At 42.9% G+C, this 20731-nt stretch overlaps 1 protein-coding gene across 1 annotated transcript in view; it reads left to right on the top strand.

Moving 5' to 3' along the window:
- Nucleotides 1-20731, top strand: part of LOC120789935 (lethal(3)malignant brain tumor-like protein 4) — a 28117-nt gene extending 7386 nt beyond the window's left edge. The window contains exons 3-18 of the mRNA XM_040127149.1: nt 1273-1358; nt 3026-3130; nt 3256-3391; nt 3474-3565; nt 3660-3802; nt 4755-4831; nt 4917-5002; nt 5193-5303; nt 5385-5499; nt 7320-7419; nt 7621-7737; nt 8203-8283; nt 11124-11197; nt 16391-16560; nt 17564-17654; nt 17854-20731. Coding sequence (XP_039983083.1) covers nt 1273-1358; nt 3026-3130; nt 3256-3391; nt 3474-3565; nt 3660-3802; nt 4755-4831; nt 4917-5002; nt 5193-5303; nt 5385-5499; nt 7320-7419; nt 7621-7737; nt 8203-8283; nt 11124-11197; nt 16391-16560; nt 17564-17654; nt 17854-18287 — 2018 coding nt within the window. The 3' untranslated portion in view covers nt 18288-20731. The remainder of the gene's footprint in view (nt 1-1272; nt 1359-3025; nt 3131-3255; nt 3392-3473; nt 3566-3659; nt 3803-4754; nt 4832-4916; nt 5003-5192; nt 5304-5384; nt 5500-7319; nt 7420-7620; nt 7738-8202; nt 8284-11123; nt 11198-16390; nt 16561-17563; nt 17655-17853) is intronic.

The raw sequence follows: 20731 nt of genomic DNA on the forward strand, positions 1-20731 counted from the left end.
TCTTTGCAGTTTTATCTTCTTTTTCATGTTTTTTTTTTTTTTTTTTTAAATGCATTAGATAACATATTTTAAGATTTGATGTGAATATTTACACCATGAGCAGTGTTGTCAGATTTAAAAAGAAATAGGAAGAAAAAGAAAGTCGCAGAATCCTCGCAGAAGTAGCCTAATTTTTTTTGAAATCCTATATCTGTTTACATTTAGTCAGATTGTCCCATTTAAAAGCTGCCGAATCGGCTGTGATCAGCTCCTGTTTGCAGTGTAGCCATGGACGTACAGACAACTGTCACTGGGTCACTGTGATACTGAAGGAAATTTAAAAATATGAAGATTCTGAATGAAGTTCTGCAGCCTCTTTTTCCACTGGTATCTAAGAGGATTTCTGGAGCTTTATTCTGGAGGGACATCAGAGATCATGATGTCCTCAGGAAGTGGACATCACACTGAATCATATCAACTTGTGTTTCATGTCTCTGTTCAGATCTGACACAGTTAAGACTCTGAGTTATGATTCTGATTGTGACAATCTGCCTCTAAGAGTTTTGAAGTGTCCTACCTTAATGTCCTCCATGAACTGTGTCACTGCAGCAGATGTTGATCGTGTTTATCAGCGGCCAAAAAAAGAAAACTGACTTCCTGTAGTGTTTAGAACACCTGCATACACCTGTCCCTTTCAGCTCACACAGTGCCTCTGCCTCACCCGTCTCCATCTGCTCCATCTGCTGTATTCCAGAGGTTTAAACTGTGAGGACACATTTTAAACCTCTGGAATACAGATTAACTTTTGGGGTGTGTAGTTCACCGTAACAGTACAAAAAGTGTCCAGGTGACCTGCCCAAATAATTTTTTTATTCGTCCAGTTAAAGAAAAAGCAGGAAAACCACAACAACATGAACATGAGCTGCAGTAAAACTGAAGTGACATTACATTCATCATAGAAACTGCTTTTATCATCACTGTATTGTGTCCCCATGCTGCGCTGTGATTGGCTCAGCTTTTGTCAGAGTGATGAGACCAGCGCTGTGATTGGATGAGAGTGTATTTATGAATCACCAACCCCTCTTATCTGTATTCACCTTCACCAAGGAATTTAACGCAGAAACACGAACCAGACTAGCAGGTGGATTCACCAACACAGTCTGAGACCAGGACCTGCAGCTCTACGATGGTCTTAGTGTGAACGAATGTTCAGAACAGTGTTGTAACCATGGTAACAACGTGTGTAACAACGTGTGTGTGTGTGTGTGTGTGTGTGTGCGTGTGTGTGTTCAGTCAGTGTAAAGAGACGGTCCTGGTCCTGGCAGCAGTACCTGAATGAACAGAAAGCTGAAGCCGCTCCTCTGACACTGTTTACACAGGTAACACACACACACACACACACACACACACACACACACCAGTTTTTTTCCCACAGGTTGAGAATTAACTTGTGATGGTGGGTGACGCAGCGTGTGACAGATGTGCATGCACTGCATTTGTTTTCTGTAGCTAGAATTTAGCTATATCCTTTAAACGCCTCACATGCAGGCTGTCGGTAGACACTAGCTAGGCAGCTGCACACTGAGAAGCCAAAAAAAACCCAAATCAGATCAGTGTTTGCTGGAACCCTCTTTTGCCTTTAAACCAGCACCAGTTCTCCTTGGTGAACTGCGCATAGTTTTTCAGGTACTTGGCAGGTAGGTTGTTCCAGCATCTTGGAGAATCTGCCACGGTTCTTCTGTGGATTTAGTCTGTTTCAGTGTCTCCTGTCTCTTCATGTGATCCCAGACTGATGCTGATATCAGGGCTCATTCGGGGCCAGACCATCTGATGCAGGACTCCTTGTTCTCCTGGTCTCTGAAGATAGTTCTTCATGACTCTGGCTGTGTGTTTGGACTCGTTGTCCTGCTGCAGGACGAATCTGGGACCATCAGATGCCTCCTGATGGGACTGATGGTGGAGAAGAATCTGAACATCTAAAGTGCTGAAAGCATCTGCACAGTTTTGTACATATACGAGCCAGAGATATTGATTATTAAATGCGTGAACCACAGTGAAGTCATCCTCTGATCATACTGGGAGAACTGGGCAGAGCCAAGTTTTAACTGGGAGATAAACTGTCTGTCCCTATATCAAACTGTCTCATTGGTTCCTCACACTACTGAGGCAGGTTGGTCTGTAGTCCAGTTCTGATCGGTTGGTCTGTAGTTGTGTTCTGATTGAAGTGAACCAGATTATCAGTCTGAATGGACATTTGATGTCAGCTCTCAATGTCAGAATGTTTACGATCCAGGAATAACTCTCTAACCTGTCTCACTCTCTCTCTCGGACCTCTCTCTCTCTCTGACCTGTCTCACTCTCTCTCTCTGACCTCTCTCTCTGACCTGTCTAACTCTCTCTCTCGGACCTCTCTCTCTCTGACCTGTCTAACTCTCTCTCTCGGACCTCTCTCTCTCTCTCTCTCTCTCTCTAACCTGTCTCACTCTCTCTCTCGGACCTCTCTCTCTCTCTGACCTGTCTCACTCTCTCTCTCGGACCTCTCTCTCTCTCTCTCTGACCTGTCTAACTCTCTCTCTCGGACCTCTCTCTCTCTCTGACCTGTCTAACTCTCTCTCTGACCTCTCTCTCTCTCTCTGACCTGTCTAACTCTCTCTCTCGGACCTCTCTCTCTCTCTCTCTCTAACCTGTCTCACTCTCTCTCTCGGACCTCTCTCTCTCTCTCTGATCTGTCTCACTCTCTCTCTCTGACCTCTCTCTCTCTCTGACCTGTCTAACTCTCTCTCTGACCTGTCTCACTCTCTCTCTCGGACCTCTCTCTCTCTCTGACCTGTCTAACTCTCTCTCTCGGACCTCTCTCTCTCTCTCTAACCTGTCTAACTCTCTCTCTCGGACCTCTCTCTCTCTCTCTAACCTGTCTAACTCTCTCTCTCGGACCTCTCTCTCTCTCTGACCTGTCTAACTCTCTCTCTCTGACCTCTCTCTCTCTCTGACCTGTCTAACTCTCTCTCTCGGACCTCTCTCTCTCTCGGACCTGTCTGTCTCTCAGTCCCAGTCTTTGCCCAGTAGGAGAACAGGTTTTAAAGTTGGGATGAAACTGGAGGGCGTCGACCCGCTGCACCCCTCCATGTTCTGTGTGCTTACAGTTGCTGAGGTAACTCTCTCTCTCTCACACACACACACACACACACACACACACACACACACACACACACACACACACACACACACACACACCTGTCTGGGGTCTGTGAGGTGACTCACCTGTCTCTTTGTCAGGTGATTGGCTGTCGGCTGCGTCTCCATATTGATGGGTACTCAGAATGCTATGACTTCTGGGTCAACGCTGACTCAACAGACATCAGACCGGTAGGCTGGTGTAAAGAAAACAACCACAAGCTCCACCTACCTAAAGGTGAGCACTGTTAGCACCGCCCCTACAGGTAACCACCTGACACAGATGACATCATTCCACCCGTCTTTCTCTCTCTCTACAGGTCACAGTGAAACAGAGTTTGACTGGCAGATCTATCTTCAGTCCACAGGCTCTCATGCTGCGCCTCCAACCCTGTTCACTCGTCGCAATGCAGTCAGTATACACCTGTCTTTCTGCTCACCTGTCTGTTCAACCTGCACTGCAGTCGGTATACACCTGTATGTCTCTCTGCCTGTCTGTCTCTCAGGGCTGTGGGTTCAGGGTGGGGATGAAGTTGGAGGCGGTCGACAGGAAGAACCCCGGACTCGTCTGCGTCGCCTCCGTCACCGACGTCATTGAAGATCGATTCCTGGTTCACTTTGACAATTGGGACGACACGTACGACTACTGGTGAGACAGACAGGTGACAGGCAGACAGGTGATTGACAAGTTACAGACAGGTGAACAGACAGACAGGTTGCAGACAGACAATTGACTGACAGCTTGTGCGTAACAAGTACTAGTAGTAGTTGCATAAAGGGTAGTAGTCATTGTAGTAGCAGCAGTAGCAGTATTTTTACTAGTAGCTGTAGTATTAGTAGTTGCTGTATCAATGCTAGCAATAGTAGTAAACGCAGTAGCAATAGCAGTTTTCCTATCATTCATTGTATCATTAGTAGTAGCAGCCGTTGTTTCTCTGTTTCAGTCAGGAGTAGTAGTAATAGTAGCTGTAGTAGTAGCAGTACCATTACTAACAGTATTGGTTAACGTGGCAGTGGCAGTATCAGTAGCAGTAGTAGCAGTAGTAGCAGTAGCAGTAGTAGTAGTAGCAGCAGTAGTAGCAGTAGCAGTAGTAGCAGTAGCAGCAGTAGTAGTAGTAGCAGTAGTAGCAATAGCAGTAGTAGTAGCAGTAGCAGCAGTAGTAGTAGTGGCAGTAGTAGCAGTAGTAGCAATAGCAGTAGTAGTAGCAATAGCAGTAGTAGTAGCAGTAGCAGCAGTAGTATTAATAGCAGTAACAGTAGTAGTAGCAGTAGCAGCAGTAGTAGTACTAGCAGTAACAGTAGTAGTAGTAATAGCAGTAACAGTAGTAGTAGTAGTGCTAGTAGTAGTAGTAGTAGTACTCGTAGTTGTAGTAGTACTATCAGTAATATTATTAATACTACAGTTCAGTGTAGTATTTGTAGTAAATCATGCAGTTGTCATGTTAAGCATCAGATTGAGCTGCAGCTGTTTTTATTATTCACTGTATTGATATCTAACTGATTGATCCACGGGATGAGATATTTATTGATTAACATGTAGATGAACTCCTGCATGCCAGTATTGATGTAGTGATGAATTGATGTTTGTATTGATTGATCAGGTGTGACAGCAGCAGTCCGTACATCCATCCTGTCGGCTGGTGTGAACAACAGGGACGACCTCTGACCGCCCCTCAGGGTACACACAGTATTTATACACACTGTCTTTAATCTTTAGAACTCTGAATACTGAGTATTTTGGTAAGCAGTACTTCGTTTTGCAGGTCATCCGAACCCAGAGAACTTCCTGTGGGAGGAGTACCTGCAGGAAACTGGTTCCACTGCTGCTCCCAGTTCAGCCTTCACACTGGTGAGGAAACAAGGAGGTAGAGAAGGAGAGGTGGAGGTGAAGAAGGAGAGGAGGAGGTAGATAAGGAAAGAAGGAGGTAGAGAAGGAGAGTAAGAGGTAGAGAAGGAGAGGAGCAATTCACAGCTCTCAGGTCCGATCAGAAAGCTTTATATAATGATTGACAGGTATCTTTTTGCCTCTCTCCAATCAGAGAGCCCCACATGGTTTCCAGGTGAACCACAGGCTAGAGGCCGTCGACAGGAGAAACCCCATGTTGATCCGCGTCGCCACGGTAACAGATACAGAAGACTACAGGGTGAAGGTACCGTCTACCTGCATGTCTACCTGTGTGTCTATCTGTCTGTGTACCTGTGTGATGTCATAAAGGTGTGTGTACCTGCAGGTTCATTATGATGGCTGGTCGCTGCAGTTTGACGTCTGGTTAGACAGCGACCTCTGTGACCTTCATCCTGTTGGCTGGTGTCAACGCACAGGACACCCACTGGAACCCCCCCCAGGTGAAACAGACAGGCCAGAGAGACAGACAGGTCAGAGAGACAGGTCAGACAAACAGGTCAGAGAGAGAGACGGATAAGAGAGAGAGACATGTCAGAGAGACAGGTGGGAAAGAGACAGACGGGTCGGAGAGAGAGGTCGGACAGACGATTCAGATAGACAGACAGACAGGTCAGAAAGAGACAGACAGGTCAGAGAGACAGGTGGGAAAGAGACAGACGGGTCGGAGACAGAGGTCGGACAGACGATTCAGATAGACAGACAGACAGGTCAGAGTGAGGCGAGTCAGACAAACAGGTCAGAGAGAGAGACGGATAAGAGAGAGAGACAGGTCAGAGAGACAGGTTATAGACAGACAGACAGATCAGAGAGACAGGTCGGAAAGAGACAGGTCAGACAAACAGGTCCGAGAGAGAGACGGATAAGAGAGAGGGACAGGTCAGAGAGACAGGTGGGAAAGAGACAGACAGGTCGGAGAGAGAGGTCGGACAGACGATTCAGATAGACAGACAGACAGGTCAGAAAGAGACAGGTTATAGACAGACAGACAGGTCAGAAAGAGACAGGTCAGACAAACAGGTCAGAGAGAGAGAAGGATAAGAGAGAGAGACAGGTCAGAGGGACAGGTTATAGACAGACAGACAGGTCAGAGTGAAACGAGTCAGACAAACAGGTCAGAGAGAGAGACAGGTCAGAGAGACAGGTCAGACAAACAGGTCAGAGAGAGAGACGGATAAGAGAGAGAGACAGGTCAGAGAGACAGGTTATAGACAGACAGACAGGTCAGAAAGAGACAGGTCAGAAAAACAGGTCAGAGAGAGAGACGGATAAGAGAGAGAGACATGTCAGAGAGACAGGTCGGAAAGAGACAGACGGGTCGGATAGAGAGGTCGGACAGACAATTCAGATAGACAGACAGACAGGTCAGAGTGAGACGAGTCAGACAAACAGGTCAGAGGGACAGGTTATAGACAGACAGACAGGTCAGAGTGAGACGAGTCAGACAAACAGGTCAGGCAGAGAGACAGGTCAGAGAGACAGGTTATAGACAGACAGACAGGTCAGAGAGACAGGTCGGAAAGAGACAGACGGGTCGGATAGAGAGGTCGGACAGACAATTCAGATAGACAGACAGACAGGTCAGAGTGAGACGAGTCAGACAAACAGGTCAGAGAGAGAGACAGGTCAGAGGGACAGGTTATAGACAGACAGACAGGTCAGAGAGACAGGTCAGACAAACAGGTCAGAGAGAGAGACGGATAAGAGAGAGAGACAGGTCAGAGAGACAGGTTATAGACAGACAGGTCAGAGTGAGACGAGTCAGACAAACAGGTCAGAGAGAGAGACAGGTCAGAGAGACAGGTCAGACAAACAGGTCAGAGAGAGAGATGGATAAGAGAGAGAGACAGGTCAGAGAGACAGGTTATAGACAGACAGACAGGTCAGAGTGAGACGAGTCAGACAAACAGGTCAGAGAGAGAGACAGGTCATAGAGACAGGTTATAGACAGATAGGTCAGAGAGACAGGTTGGAAAGAGACAGGTCAGACAAACAGGTCCGAGAGAGAGACGGATAAGAGAGAGAGACAGGTCAGAGAGACAGGTGGGAAAGAGACAGACAGGTCGGAGAGAGAGGTCGGACAGACGATTCAGATAGACAGACAGACAGGTCAGAAAGAGAGACGGATAAGAGAGAGACAGGTCAGAGAGACAGGTTAAAGACAGAGAGGCAGGGCAGAGAGAGAGAGACAGATACACTGTAGTTGTATCATGAAATATCTTAACATTGTTTATTATTTTCTGTGTGTGTGTGTGTGAGACAGGTTCCTCCCCTCTCTCCTCCCCCTCTCAGGGTGTGTGTCCCACTCCAGGCTGCAGAGGAGTTGGACACATCAAAGGAGCCAAATACACTGGACACCACAGGTACACACACCTGTCCCACGCACACAGCTGTGATACTTCTACCTGTTGTCATGTTTCCTTCTGCTGAGTCATGTTTCTTTATACTGACTCATTTCTCTGTCTGCTGAGTCATGTTTCTGTCAGGTTTTGTTATCGTCTTCACTGGTGTTTTGTGTTTTTAAAATCTCTCTCTCCCCGTCTCCCTCTATGTCTCTCGCTCAGTGCCTTCGGCTGTCCATACTCCGATATTAATATGCGTAAGGAGGTGGTGCTTCCTGATAGGCTGGGAGGAGAGAGAGTTGTCACCCTTGTACCTGTTGCCATGCATCATTCAGACAGGTAACCGTGGACAGGTGTTTATTCACTGTAAAAAATGTTTGGTTGAAACAAATCCAGTTGTTTTTCAGGAGCTCGTAGTGTGAAATCTGAAATACAGAAGAATTACAAACATGTAAAACGAATATAACAGAAAAATCAAATATGAATATGAGAGTTGTTGAATAATTCATATGTTATAATAACTTCATGTCATCTCACAATATCATTGTTGTTGTTTTATTGAGTTATTTCCACACTAACCAACAGCAGACAGCAGAGGGAGCTCTGATTATTAACATTTATCACAGAGTTTATTCATTCAAAATCTTGATTCACTATATTTTATATTACTGGAAATTATTTTATGTTTCTGACTGTCTTCATTGTCATCTGTCTGTCTGTCTGTCTGTCTTTTAACTTGTCCTCTACCCATCCCTCTGTTTGTCTAACACTGTCTCTCTCTCTACCTGTCTGTGTATTGAACAGGAGAGGCGTTCAGGTGGAGATGGAGCACAGAGACGATACTCTGCTGCTTCCACTGGGGAAGAAAAGAAGACAGACAGACAGGTAAGACAGACAGGTGAGACCAATTACTGCATATAAAGATGGACAATGCATCTCCACTTCCTCCCACTGATAAAAAATGAAGCCAGAACAGCCCGGATACGGGCACTGCCATCTTGTGCCGGTGACCTCATTTGGAGCCAGAATCTGCCGGGTTGAGCCGCGGTATCGAGGTCCCGCCCGTACACCCGCCCCACTCAATCGCGAGCACACACACACAGCTGTCAATCATGACATCCCACCCCATTTCTATAGCATAAAATTGCTAATTAAAACCAAACTTATCAGAAAAATGAAGACCGGAACAAACATCAGCATGATAAGAAGTACCTGAAATGACAGAAACCATCTTTGGGAAAAATGTATTTGAGGTGTACGACATTTTACGACACAAAGGCTTATGACCTACATGGCGTGCAGCCATCGGGGCGATCGAGATGTTTTGGCTTCACTTTTGGGGAGCTGTCATGTCCTCCATCTTTATATACAGTCATTGGGTGAGACAGACATATGGTTTTTAAATACCTGCTGAGTGCCTGTGGGAGAAGCAGCTCTGTGATTGGCTCGTTGACCTTCAGCTCTGATCAGGTGTCAGACTGTGTTTGTTCTGAAGGTTAAAAGTCTCGACAATCAAACACTATCTTCCTCACTATTAACTCTACAGGCTTTAATCAATAATTGCAGTCAGACCTGTCTCTCTCTCAGCTGACAGATTTTCAGAATAAAGTACATGATGATGTGAAGTGTGTGTGGGTGTTGTAAGTAGATTATCTCTGGATGTTATATAAAACTGTATTATATAACACACACACACACACACACACACACACACACACACAGGCTGATGTTTAATTCAGATCTCCAGAAAAACCCAAACACTTTTGATTAAAGCAGAAGTGAACATTTGACTAAAATCACAGTTCTGTTGTTGAACTCTCCGCAAGAAGTTATGATCTGAAGAAAAACATTTAAAAGTCAAACATCAGATCGACCGGCAGCTTTCACACACATTTCGAAACAGATTTACAGCCAGACGGTTAAATCCAGAGTAAAACATCTCGTTCAGAGCAGGAGGAAGCAGATGAGAACCGTCTGAGAGACGAGACCATGTATGAGTCAGAGATGAGAAGAGGATAAACTCAGGATATGCTTCTTTTCAGGAGCACAACAGTCAAACAGTGTTTTTCTCATTTATTGAGGATCTACGTGAAGGTTCATGCGTGTTTGACCTCATACAGCTGTATGTTAGGAGAGAATGGAAATGTATAAAACATCTTTATCACCGCAGACTGAATAGGTTGAACTATGTTATCAGACATAAATGAAAAGATGCAGTCATCTTCATCTTTCACATTTGTACTATCACAGAGGAAACTTTTTTGTATAATCACAGAGGTTTGCAAGCAGGTGTTAACAGACAGATCACAGCAACACAAACACTGTCAAAGATCACAATGAACAGCAACAATCGCTGTCAAAGACACAGCAACAATGAAAATGTTAAAATAATATGCCAATAAAAACAATCTAGAAACACTACACTCCTGTCCACAAAAAGTGGGCAACATCAGACATACAGATCTGAATAAAGCTCAGGTGTGAGCGTCTCCGTTACCTGAAGAGATTGAGTCTGGCAGCAGCTGGAGGTCAGACTGTTTATGAAGGGATCAGGAAACTTCAGAACCATTGAGTCTTACTGAAAACCCTTTTTCTAGCCTGTTAGCTGAAGCACAGCACAGGTGAGAACAGGTTCAATTAGACGGAGCGTCACACAACTGAACACAACTCATCTTTCTCAGAAAATACATTTTAAGCTAATTTGGCTGAGCTCTCCACTCAACATCACCACTCAAGTCTGTTCTAACTCACTTTATGACTTGATCTTTCTCTTCCTGCTTATTTTTCCTACAGGTTACTACAGGTTAATACATGTCATTACAGGTTACTACAGGTTATTACTGTTTATTACAGGTCGCTACAGGTTATTAATGGGCGCTACAGGTCATTACAGGTCGCTACAGGTCACTACAGGTCAGTACAAGTCATTACGGGTTATTACAGGTCGCTACAGGTCATTACAGGTCACTACAGGTTATTACAGGTTATTAGAGGTTACTACAGGTCATTACATGTCATTACAGGCTACTACAGGTTATTACAGGTTGCTACATGTCATTACAGGTCAATACAGGTCATTACAGGTCACTACAGGTCACCACAGGTTAATACAGGTTACTACAGGTCATTACAGGATCTACTGGGGGATTTCAGAGAGGGATGATGTGTAAGAGGTCAGTTTAGTTTTATTCGTACAGCACAGTATTACAGATCACAAATCTACCTCAGGCGGTTATAATCTGAGGACACCCTCTGTCCTCAATCAATACTAGGCAATTAAAAACTCCCCCAAAAAACCCTTAACAGGGAAAAATGGAAGAAAGCTCAGGAAAAGCAACAGAGGAGAGAGAGATCCCTTTAAAGGGTGCACGGACAGGAAATAGATGTTGCATTTACAGAATAAAGCAAACAGTAGATTTTCAGTCTGGACAAACTCAATGACAGAATTATAGATTATAAACACATATGAAGAAAATTATCTGAAATCAGTACAAGATTTAATCTGGAAATCTTTTTCCAGTGGAGGAAACATGATCAGACTGTCTTACGTGATCTGATTTTCAAAATAAAGCCCCTAATAAAAGAAGAATAACCCAGATTGTGAACAGTGGGATTTTGACTCCAGCGTTTATCAGACAAACATCTAAAATAGACTTTTCCATGTATTTGTGCAAGAGGACAGAAATTAAAAATTTGACTTCACTCTCCTCTGGCTCTGCCCCCAGACTGTCTCAGCCAACCAAATTCCTCCGTGTGAAACAGGAAGAGGAGGAGCTTCACCTCAGAGCCCTGGGACCAGGTACAGTGTGCGTTACTTCACAGTTTCCATAGAAAGCAAGTTTATGATGTCAGAGACCGGCAGCAGCCACTAGTATTTATCATCATTATCACATACATCGGTCCCCAGTAGTGGAATGCAGATTTAGATTGAAAGTGTAAATATATAAAAAGTAGAAAACCTCCATTTAAGTTCTAAATTTAAAAATGTCCTGAAGCAAAACACGATTTTCCTATGGCATAGCGTTATGGCGTTATGTTATGATTGTTTGCGTTACGTTATGGCGGCTTTGGGGCCAGACACAAGGCAGAAGTCTCTCCGATTTCACAACTAACATAACTACTTTTTCACATCAATATATCCTCTCAGTTATAGTAAGTCTGTACTTGAGACAAGGGCTAGCTCCTTCAGAGGCAGCTAGGCGCAATGTTGGGTGGTAACAACAATGCCAAACCGGAGTTGGCCGGTGATAACAGAGGTGACCTCTTCACGGCAAAGCTGGTCGCAGAGCTGGCTAAACACCGCACTATTGTCAAGGGAGATATGTCAACCTTAATTTAGAGCTCTGTCACATCTCTGCAGGCATCAGTAGACGCACTCCATGAGATGGTCAGTTCATTCAAGAGACACTTCGCCTGAGTTGAAAGCACTGTGGGAGAAAACTTTGAACAACTCACGAGTTGACAATTTAGTAACCGTTCAAGGCGAAATAACTTAGGAATAATAAATGTGTCCTAAGGTAGTGAGACCAGACAAGACCCTGTTCAAATTGTTTCTAAAATGCTGATGGAAATCATATGTCCAGAAGTGTTTGACAAGCCCCCAGAATTTGAGAGGGCCCATTGCTAGCCCAAAGGTGGAGCTGCTCCCAAAACCATTGTGGTATGTTTTCATCGGTACCAAAACAAAGAACGTGCCCTGCACTAGGCCAAAAACACGAACTCCACTACCACGACAACAGACTTTACCCTGACTTCAGTGCAGCCTTGTCCAAAAAGGGCACCGCATTTAATAAGGTTAAAGCTCTGCTGCACAGCAAAGGCATCTGCTTGAGACAACTGCACCCTGCCTGTCTCCGAGTCACACTTGAGAGGGGAGAAAACCTAACTTTCAACACACCTGAAGAAGCCAAGGCATTCTACACTGAAGAGTTTATATAGACTGCTGCTGAAGTAGTACTACTGTTGTTTGATGGGGATTATTTTCCATGTAGCGTGTTAATGAGGATTCCCTGCTACACTTGTGATTTCTACGGACTGTTTTTTTTCCGGCATTGTGAGCTGCTGAAACGGACACTATCGCCTACACTCTTCTCCAGCTTCAGTCTCCTGTGCCCCAGCCGCCCCTGAGCCACACTTGAGGAGGTAAACACACAAGAAACCAAGACATCCTACAGTTAAAGTCACTTGAGATATTTCAATTCTTTGTAAAGAAAGAGTGAGGTCAAGCATTGACTTTTCTAATCATTACAGTGTATGCACCATTTCAATAAATGCGCACTCAAAGTTCCACCATTTGTCCCCCTTCATCGGATGAGTGAAACTCGGTGTGTATATGCAAGAGATAGTGCAGGATGCCTCCAGCAACTTCAAACAGGATTGCTCAAAGGCATCTTGAGTTATGAGTTATATGTAGGGGCCATGGCAAAACCTTCAGCTTGTGCCTCTTGAGGTAGTCCATTGTGGATTTTGAGGTGTGTGTTGGATTATTATCCAGTTATAGAAGCCATCCACTTTTGATTGTCAGCTTTTTTACAGATGATGTGATGTTGGCTCCCAGAATTTACTGGTATTTAATTGAATCCATTCTTCCCTCTACCAGTGAAATGTTCCCTGTGCCACTAGCGGCAACACAAGCCCAAAGCAATGATCGATCCAACCCCCTGATTAACAGTTGGAAAGGTGCTCTTTCATGGAATTTGAACCCTTTCTTCTCCAAACATACCTTTGCTCATTGGGGCCAAAACTTCATCAACATCTTGAGACTTCAACTTCATCTGTCCACAGGACTTGTTTCCAAAATGCATCAGGCTTGTTTAGATGTTCCTTTGCAAACTTCTGATGCTGAATTTTGTGCTAAGGATGCAGGGAAGGTTTTTTTTCTGATGACTCTTCCATGAGGGTCACATTAGTGCAGGTGTCGCTGCTCAGTAGAACAGTGCACCACCGCTCCAGAGTCTGATGAATCTTCCTGAAGGACTTTTGCAGTCAGTCGGAGGTTTTGATTTGCCTTTCAAGCAATCCTACAAGCAGTTCTCTTTGAAAGTTTACTTGGTCTTCCAGACCTCCACCGTTCCTGTTTACTGCAATTTCCTATTTAACATTACGAACTGAGGAAACGGCTACCTGAAAACACTTTGCCATCTTCTTGCAGAATTCTCCTGCTTTGTGGGTACAGTTATTTTCATTTTTACGAGTTCTAGGTGGCTGGTTAGAGGAGCCGATGGCTGATTGTTGGGACAAAGTTTTAGGAGTAATTATAAAGCTTTGAAATTTGCATCAGCTGGCCTTTCCTAACAATGACTGTGAACAAGCCACAGCCCTAACAAGCTAATTAAGGTCTGAGACCTCAAATCTCTTGGGGTGCTCAAACTTTTGTACGTGCTTCTTTCCTTTTTTCACTCTAGAATTGTACAAAACAAAAATAATACACTCATCTTGCTTAAAATGTTAAAAAGAATGTTTCATCTTTAACTTTATGCCTTTTGGAGATCCGTTCATCTTCTGCTCACTTAATTATTAGTAACAGTAACAGAGATTTTGACCAGGGGTCCTCAAACTTTTTCATGCCACTGTATCCTTATCTTCTACCAGAAGAAAAACTTTGAGTCTTGGCCTAAAAAGGGTATCAGTTGCTTGGAACATTGTTGTATGAATTGAATTTTTATGTCCTTACAGCAACTAAATATAATTTTTAAAAAATACTTACAGTTAAGAAATTTTATGAGGGTTAACCTTTGAGTACAGTGGAAACTAGCCAAGATGTGACCCACTAGTAGAGGGCACTTTCCTTCACTCCACCTGGCAGTGTAGTGAACTACAAGGTTTTTGGCAGGGGATCTGTGATGCTTTATCCAAAATTCTTGGAGTTACTTTCCCTATGGATTCTGAGAGGTGGCGACCCCTCAAAATCTAACCTTACACTCAGACATTCCATCAAGCTTGCAGAAATCAGATCTCCCATCAGCAGTTGGATTGTGGCTCTCAGAAGTGAACAATTGCAAACCTCTGGAAAAGATAACTTACTCACTGAGGATTAAGATATTTTTTTCTATAAAATATGGCAACCTTTTACCAAGTACATCTCACATGACTGAATGATCATTGGCGTGGTCACTATAATTTCACCACACCATTCTACTGCGTGTTTTTTAATGTCTTAATTTATTTTGTTGTCTGTTAACTTATTTTTGAGATTTTCTCTAATGTACAGTGAGTGTTTCTGTATGGTCAATGTGTAGCTGTGTGGTTGGTATTCTATATGAAAAACCAAAATAAAACATTTTTTAATGGACTTTTTAATGGACTTTGATTGTTTGTGGTATTGACTAAAGTACTGCTCGGTGATTTGTGGGTTGTTACACTGTAAATACAAGTTTAATCTGTAGAAGGAAGCTTTTTAAAAGCATATCTGTGATAATATTTTCTTAAATCAAGCATCAGTTTCTAGCGTTTACCAGAGATTTTGACCGTAGCTCACATATGAGTATGTGTATGTTTTGTATGTAAGCCTGTGAACAGCAGGGAGAGCTGATAGCAATAGACAAAACGAGCTGTAGATGGTGTTTCAACATGTCACCATGGCAACCACAGAAACCACAGCGAGGAAAGTGATAGAAAATCTGGTTATACTGGTTTCTGGGTTCACTAAATGATTCAGATCTTCAGCTGCAGAGAACAAACTGATCAGTGAAGATGAACATCACGTTGATTGGATCAAGAAACGGTGATTGTGATGTTTTTTTCATACATTTATACATGTGGACACTTCAGTCACAGGTCAGGTCACCAGTTTAACCTAAATGGGTTTTAACTTGCAGGCAACCATAGCAACACAAGCAACTTTACCTAAACATGGCTTAAATGCAGCCTATTATGTGTTAATGATTTAAATGGTCACTTACTTAAAAACAACCTGTATAAATTCTGTTACACAATTTTCTCCCACAGTGAGAACACTCAGCATCCTCCCTCAGTGTGTTTCCATGGAAACAGTGGACAGATGAAGTGGCTGTTTCCATGGAAACAGCTCACCAGTGTGTTTCCATGGAAACAGTGGACAGATGAAGTGGCTGTTTCCATGGAAACAGCTCACCATGGTAACAGCCCTGTTGGTTGTGCTCTGTGTGTTTTATCCTCTGAAGGACTGCAGACTCTCATCTCCTCCTGTCTGTGCTCACTGATCAGGTGATTGATCAGCACACAGGGGTCATATGATGCCTGTCTCGCTGCCTGTCTGACTGTGAGACAGGTCAGTCCACAAGCAGGTTTCTCTGGTTTCCAGCTCGGTCCTGCCTTCTGCTGATTCTTAAAATATTTTAACGAGCACTTGTTAATCTGATTCAGATTTTGTGCTCCTGCGGGGTTTCTGTGGGTCCTGGTTTTCACTCGATGTGTTGCACTCACTCGATGTTGGACTCCGATTTAATCTGAAGTTCATTTCAGGACATTTTCAAACTGCACTTTAGTCTGGAAACAGATGATTGGACTTCTCAATGTCGTCCTCTGCACACGTTTCTTAACCAGGACTTCCATTTGACTACATCACATAATAATCATTATTTGCAAATAATGATTATTTTCATTGTTAATTGTTTTTTCGTATGATCAATAAATTGTCAGAAAGTAGTAAAAATTGATGTCTCCCAAATGTCTTGTTTTGTCCGACCAAAAGTCCACAACCAAAAGAGACTGGAGACGCTGACACCAGAGGACGGAAGGAGAAGGTGCTTGAAAAATGACATGAATTCATCAGTTGTCAAAATATATCGTCACTGGATGCAAGATGACAAAGACATCTAACTAACCAACCTAGAATTTGATGCCAGTTTTTTTTAGTTTTTCGTGTTATTTGACCACGACATTCAGTTTATCATCACGTAAGAAAAGCAGCAGATCCTTTGGATCTTTACTGAAGTATGTGTTCACGAAGACGCCGTGAGGTCGCTAAGGTGTTGTTAGATGACTCCTGTCTCTGACCTGTCTGTCTCTCCAGCAGCAGCAGAGACCAGTCTGCAGGCTGCCCTCCACCAGTCTGTCTTCCTGTCGGCCATGTCAGCGCAGCCCGGCCGCGACCTGTCGCTCTGCTGGGAGCAACACCGCAAACTGCTGCCGGGGGTCGTCGGAGTCAACGCTGAGACTGTCCAACACTGGAGCGTCCAACAGGTCAGTACGACAGGCCAGAGAGAGACAGTCAGGTCAGTACAACAGGTCCGAGAGAGAGACGGATAGATCGATACAACAAATCAGAGAGACAGGTAAGAGAGAGAGACGGGTCATTGCTATGATCTGAACTCGTTTTTGATAACACAAACCCAGAGTATCAAGACAAAAGAAAACCCTACACAATCAAAAGGAAACCTTATACAACAGCCCTGCAATAAATCCCACCCTCATTACGTTCAGTTTAGTCAGGACTGTTCCAGCCCTTAGTGGTAGTGTTGTAGTAGATTGTGTTATACACTCAGTGTTTGTAATAGGTTGTTCACTACCATTTGAATACATTTGTAAAGAAAAATATATGGAATCTCTTTGTACACAAAGCAAGAGAAGCAATAGACAGCTAACTACTGCCCAACCGACTTTATTCATACCCAAAATCAATGTCTTACATAAAATGCTGTGCATTTTAATACCCAGTAGATGTCACAATAAACTACAGGTAGCTATCAAGGATCCATTCAAAAGCGTCAAGACCTGATTTTTAAAAGTGTTTGTAAGTTTCAGTGAGGCTAACCCCATCTGCAAGTAATGTACCAATGTCCCGTTGTTGTTAGATGCTAATACATAGTGTTACAACACTGCCTTTAGTAGCTGGTGTAATGTGGCCTACCAGTGATTTTTTAGCCACAGGACTTCACCCCCACAAATCTAATCACTTTTTCCCTCAGCAGCATTATATTTGAAGTGGGTCCAAATGTCAACCTGTTATGTTGCAAAATGTCAAATCCTTTTCCAATAAGAGAGGTTTCACCTCAGTCACCGGTTTGTTTGTCAACCACATTGTCCAGACTTTTAGTCACAGTTACTGTTTAAAGACATCCTTTTTCGTCTCGTCAGTATCTTGTCTTCGTCATGGGAAAAAAGGTAATTGGCTAATCATTTTTAGATATTACATTCTCTCTCTCAACTTGGTCTCGCACTTTCTGACCTGTCTGTCTCTTTGCAGGTGTCAGATTTCATTGAGTCTCTGCCCGGCTGTGAGGAACAGGCAAAACAGTATTCATTTCATTACATTTCTCCTCTCCTCACTGGGACTTGTCTCCACTTTTCTGACTGTCTGTGTCTTTTGCAGGTTCCAGATTTCATTGGAGTCTCTGTTGGAACAGGCAAAACAAAACAGTTCACGAGTGAGAGAGAGAGGTGCTCAACTGCTGCTGTAGGATTTTAATGACATGCTGTTGAACCTGTGATCTGATCTGATTGGTTCTACTCTTCTCTGTCTTCTTTTTTTTTCAGGCGGGCGGGCCTTCCCTCCTCCTGCTCACACGGACATTGTTTGTGAGATCATCAATCATCAAACGTCCGCCCTCAAGATTTACAACTCCATCCTGATGTTCAAGCACGCCGAGGACAGTAGCCAATCACATGCTGAGAACAGGAACCAATCACACACTGAGAACAAGAATCAATCACACGATGACGACAGGAAACAAACGCACACTGATGACAGAAGCCAATCGCACGGAGAGGACAGACGCCAGTCACAAACAGAGGACAGGAGCCAATCACACACTCAGGAGAGGAACCAGTCACACGCCGAGGACAGGCAACAATCACACACCAATGACAGGAACCAATCACACCTCGTGGACAGGAGCCAATCACACGCTGAGGATGGGAACCAGTCACACGCTGAGGACAGGAATCGGTCACACACCACTAACACCTGACACCTGCAGCTCGTGACCGAGCCACTTTGGAAACACCTGATTGTAGACTCCTCCCCCCAAGTCAAAAGCCCCTGACCCCCAAAACAATGGGAGGGACTTCATTTTCCATCCAATCATCAGTCAGATTTAACTTTCTGACTCACAACAATGATCTCAGGTGTGTTTCTGTCAGCATGTAGAAGTCAATCATGACGTCATGTTGGACGTTCATCGTGGATCCATTTCAGGCTCCGCCTCCTTTGAGGGGCAGAGCTTAACGCAGGTGTCCTTTATAAGACTAAAGACTGAACTCACCAAAACCAGAACTAGTGGCAAAGGATTCTGGGATGTTGAGGCCTAAAGGAGACACCTGCTGTGATGAAGTGTTCAGACTGGACAGGTGGGCTAGGTGGAAGGAGGCGGAGCCTGAAATGGGACTCAGCCGTACATCGCACTGTTTCCTTAGTGACATTAGTACTTAAACTCATAGTCAACAAAATGAAAAAATACCTGCACCTGAAAGCAAAAAGTCTTTTACAATCTTAATAAAAATTTTATTGAATTTTTTCCTCAAGAATATTCAATAGTTTTTAAAATCTTTTGGATCGAAAAGTTAAAAAACACAGTCCATTTAAGTCATATCCAAAGTTTTAAGATCAAATTTCTCAGTTCTACACTTTCTGAATTCCAACATCAGTCCGCGATCCTCAGTGATAAACAATTTATTAATAATTCAGAGAGATGGTGTTTCTGTGTTTCTTGCCTGTCTTTCTTAAGATATATTTTTGTAAACAACTTCATATTTACAAGTGACTCTTAACTTCTGTCAATGAAACTACACAACTGGGTGAAAAAGAAAGAGAAACAAAATGAAACATGAACAAAGAGTAAGTTAATAAAATGTTTATAAAAGCAAATTAAAAATGTTTTGTGCAGTACATATTGTACAGATCCACTTTGCATTCACCAAAGAAAAACAAATTTCTCATTTTCTTCTGCTGCTGCTTATAAAAATGAAAAAAAAAAACACCGCAAAACACCAAAATACATCGCAATTGCAAGAAAAGTTTTTATTAGTGTAACAAAAGTAATCAGAAAATCAAATTGTAAGAATAATGAGAAAGGTCCCATAAAACACAAAACATAATTGTAAGAAAAGATCTTATAATTGTGAGAAGAAAATTAATCATTACACAGAAGATCTTGTAATTACAAGACAAGATTTTGTTATTACAACAAACGTCTCATAATCACAAGAAATATCTAAATTGCGATTAAAAGGTAAGAAGTCTCATAATTATGAGGAACATTCTTATAACTGATGATAAGTCTTAAAATTGTGCAGTCTACAAATTGCCTCAAAATTTCCCAACTCTGATGATAAAGGACAAGAAAAACTACATGAAAAAGTCTCATAATTACACAAAAATGTCTCTTCATTGCCGATGAAAAATCTTTTAATTACCAAAGAGTCATAATTGTGAAAAACGTCCATAATTATGAAAAAAGTGTCATGTTTACAAAAATATTGTGAGAGAGTAATTTTGATGAAAAGTCTTGAATTTATGAGGATTTATGTCTATTTGTGAGAAAGTCTCATAAGTATGTGCTTATGAATATGAGAATGTTTTCTCGTCATAATGAGCTGCTGCGTCATAAGTACAAGAATAGATCTCCTCTTATATCATAATTATGAGATGTATTTTTTTCTCTTTGGTGAATATTGTGTATCTTCTATTAAATAAAAGTTGGATTTTGTTTTTATGATTGTCTGGGGCTCATAAATAACTGCAGCAAACAGTGAATGACATCACACTGTGGCTCCACCCCCACTGTAATGATGTCATTTCCTCCCGAAATGCAGTCTCTGAGGATTTAATATTTCAGACTTTAGTTGTTTTGTTCGATGGCTTGTCGCACCTGTCGGGGGGATTTTATCAATTTCACAACTTGTCTGTTTTTTTAAAGACTCCCCTCCAGCTTTTATTGTTAAACATCATCCAAAAGTCCCGCCTCCTCTGCTGCGATTGGTCAGTTTGTTACAGATGAGCTTGGCAACACCAGAGAAGTTGATGCCGTGAAAAATAAAAGAAGACGGCATCAGCCATGGAGGGTGGACAGGCGTTAGTTTTAATTCAAGAGTTTATATTTATAATTTTATTCTCTATGGTGTTATAAAGAGTATCTATTGTTATCTACTGTATCTCTATAGAGTTCTCTTTTAAAGTTTATATATAAATATATATTTGTATTTCAGTCTGTCCTGCTGGGATTCAAACCAACTACCTGACAGGAAGTTCACTCAGACTCTTCCCCATCTGTGACGTCACAGCCTGGGGCGGGGCCTATGTTTCCCTCAGGTGTCCACGGTAACAGCTGATGAAATGAAGCGTTTTAATGTTTCCAACAATCTGCTGATATTTATATTAATTTTCGCTTTGCTGTTTCTGTCAGTGTTTGATGAG

The sequence above is a fragment of the Xiphias gladius genome, chromosome 5, assembly GCF_016859285.1.
Source record: "Xiphias gladius isolate SHS-SW01 ecotype Sanya breed wild chromosome 5, ASM1685928v1, whole genome shotgun sequence".
In the NCBI taxonomy this organism is placed as follows: domain Eukaryota; kingdom Metazoa; phylum Chordata; class Actinopteri; order Istiophoriformes; family Xiphiidae; genus Xiphias; species Xiphias gladius.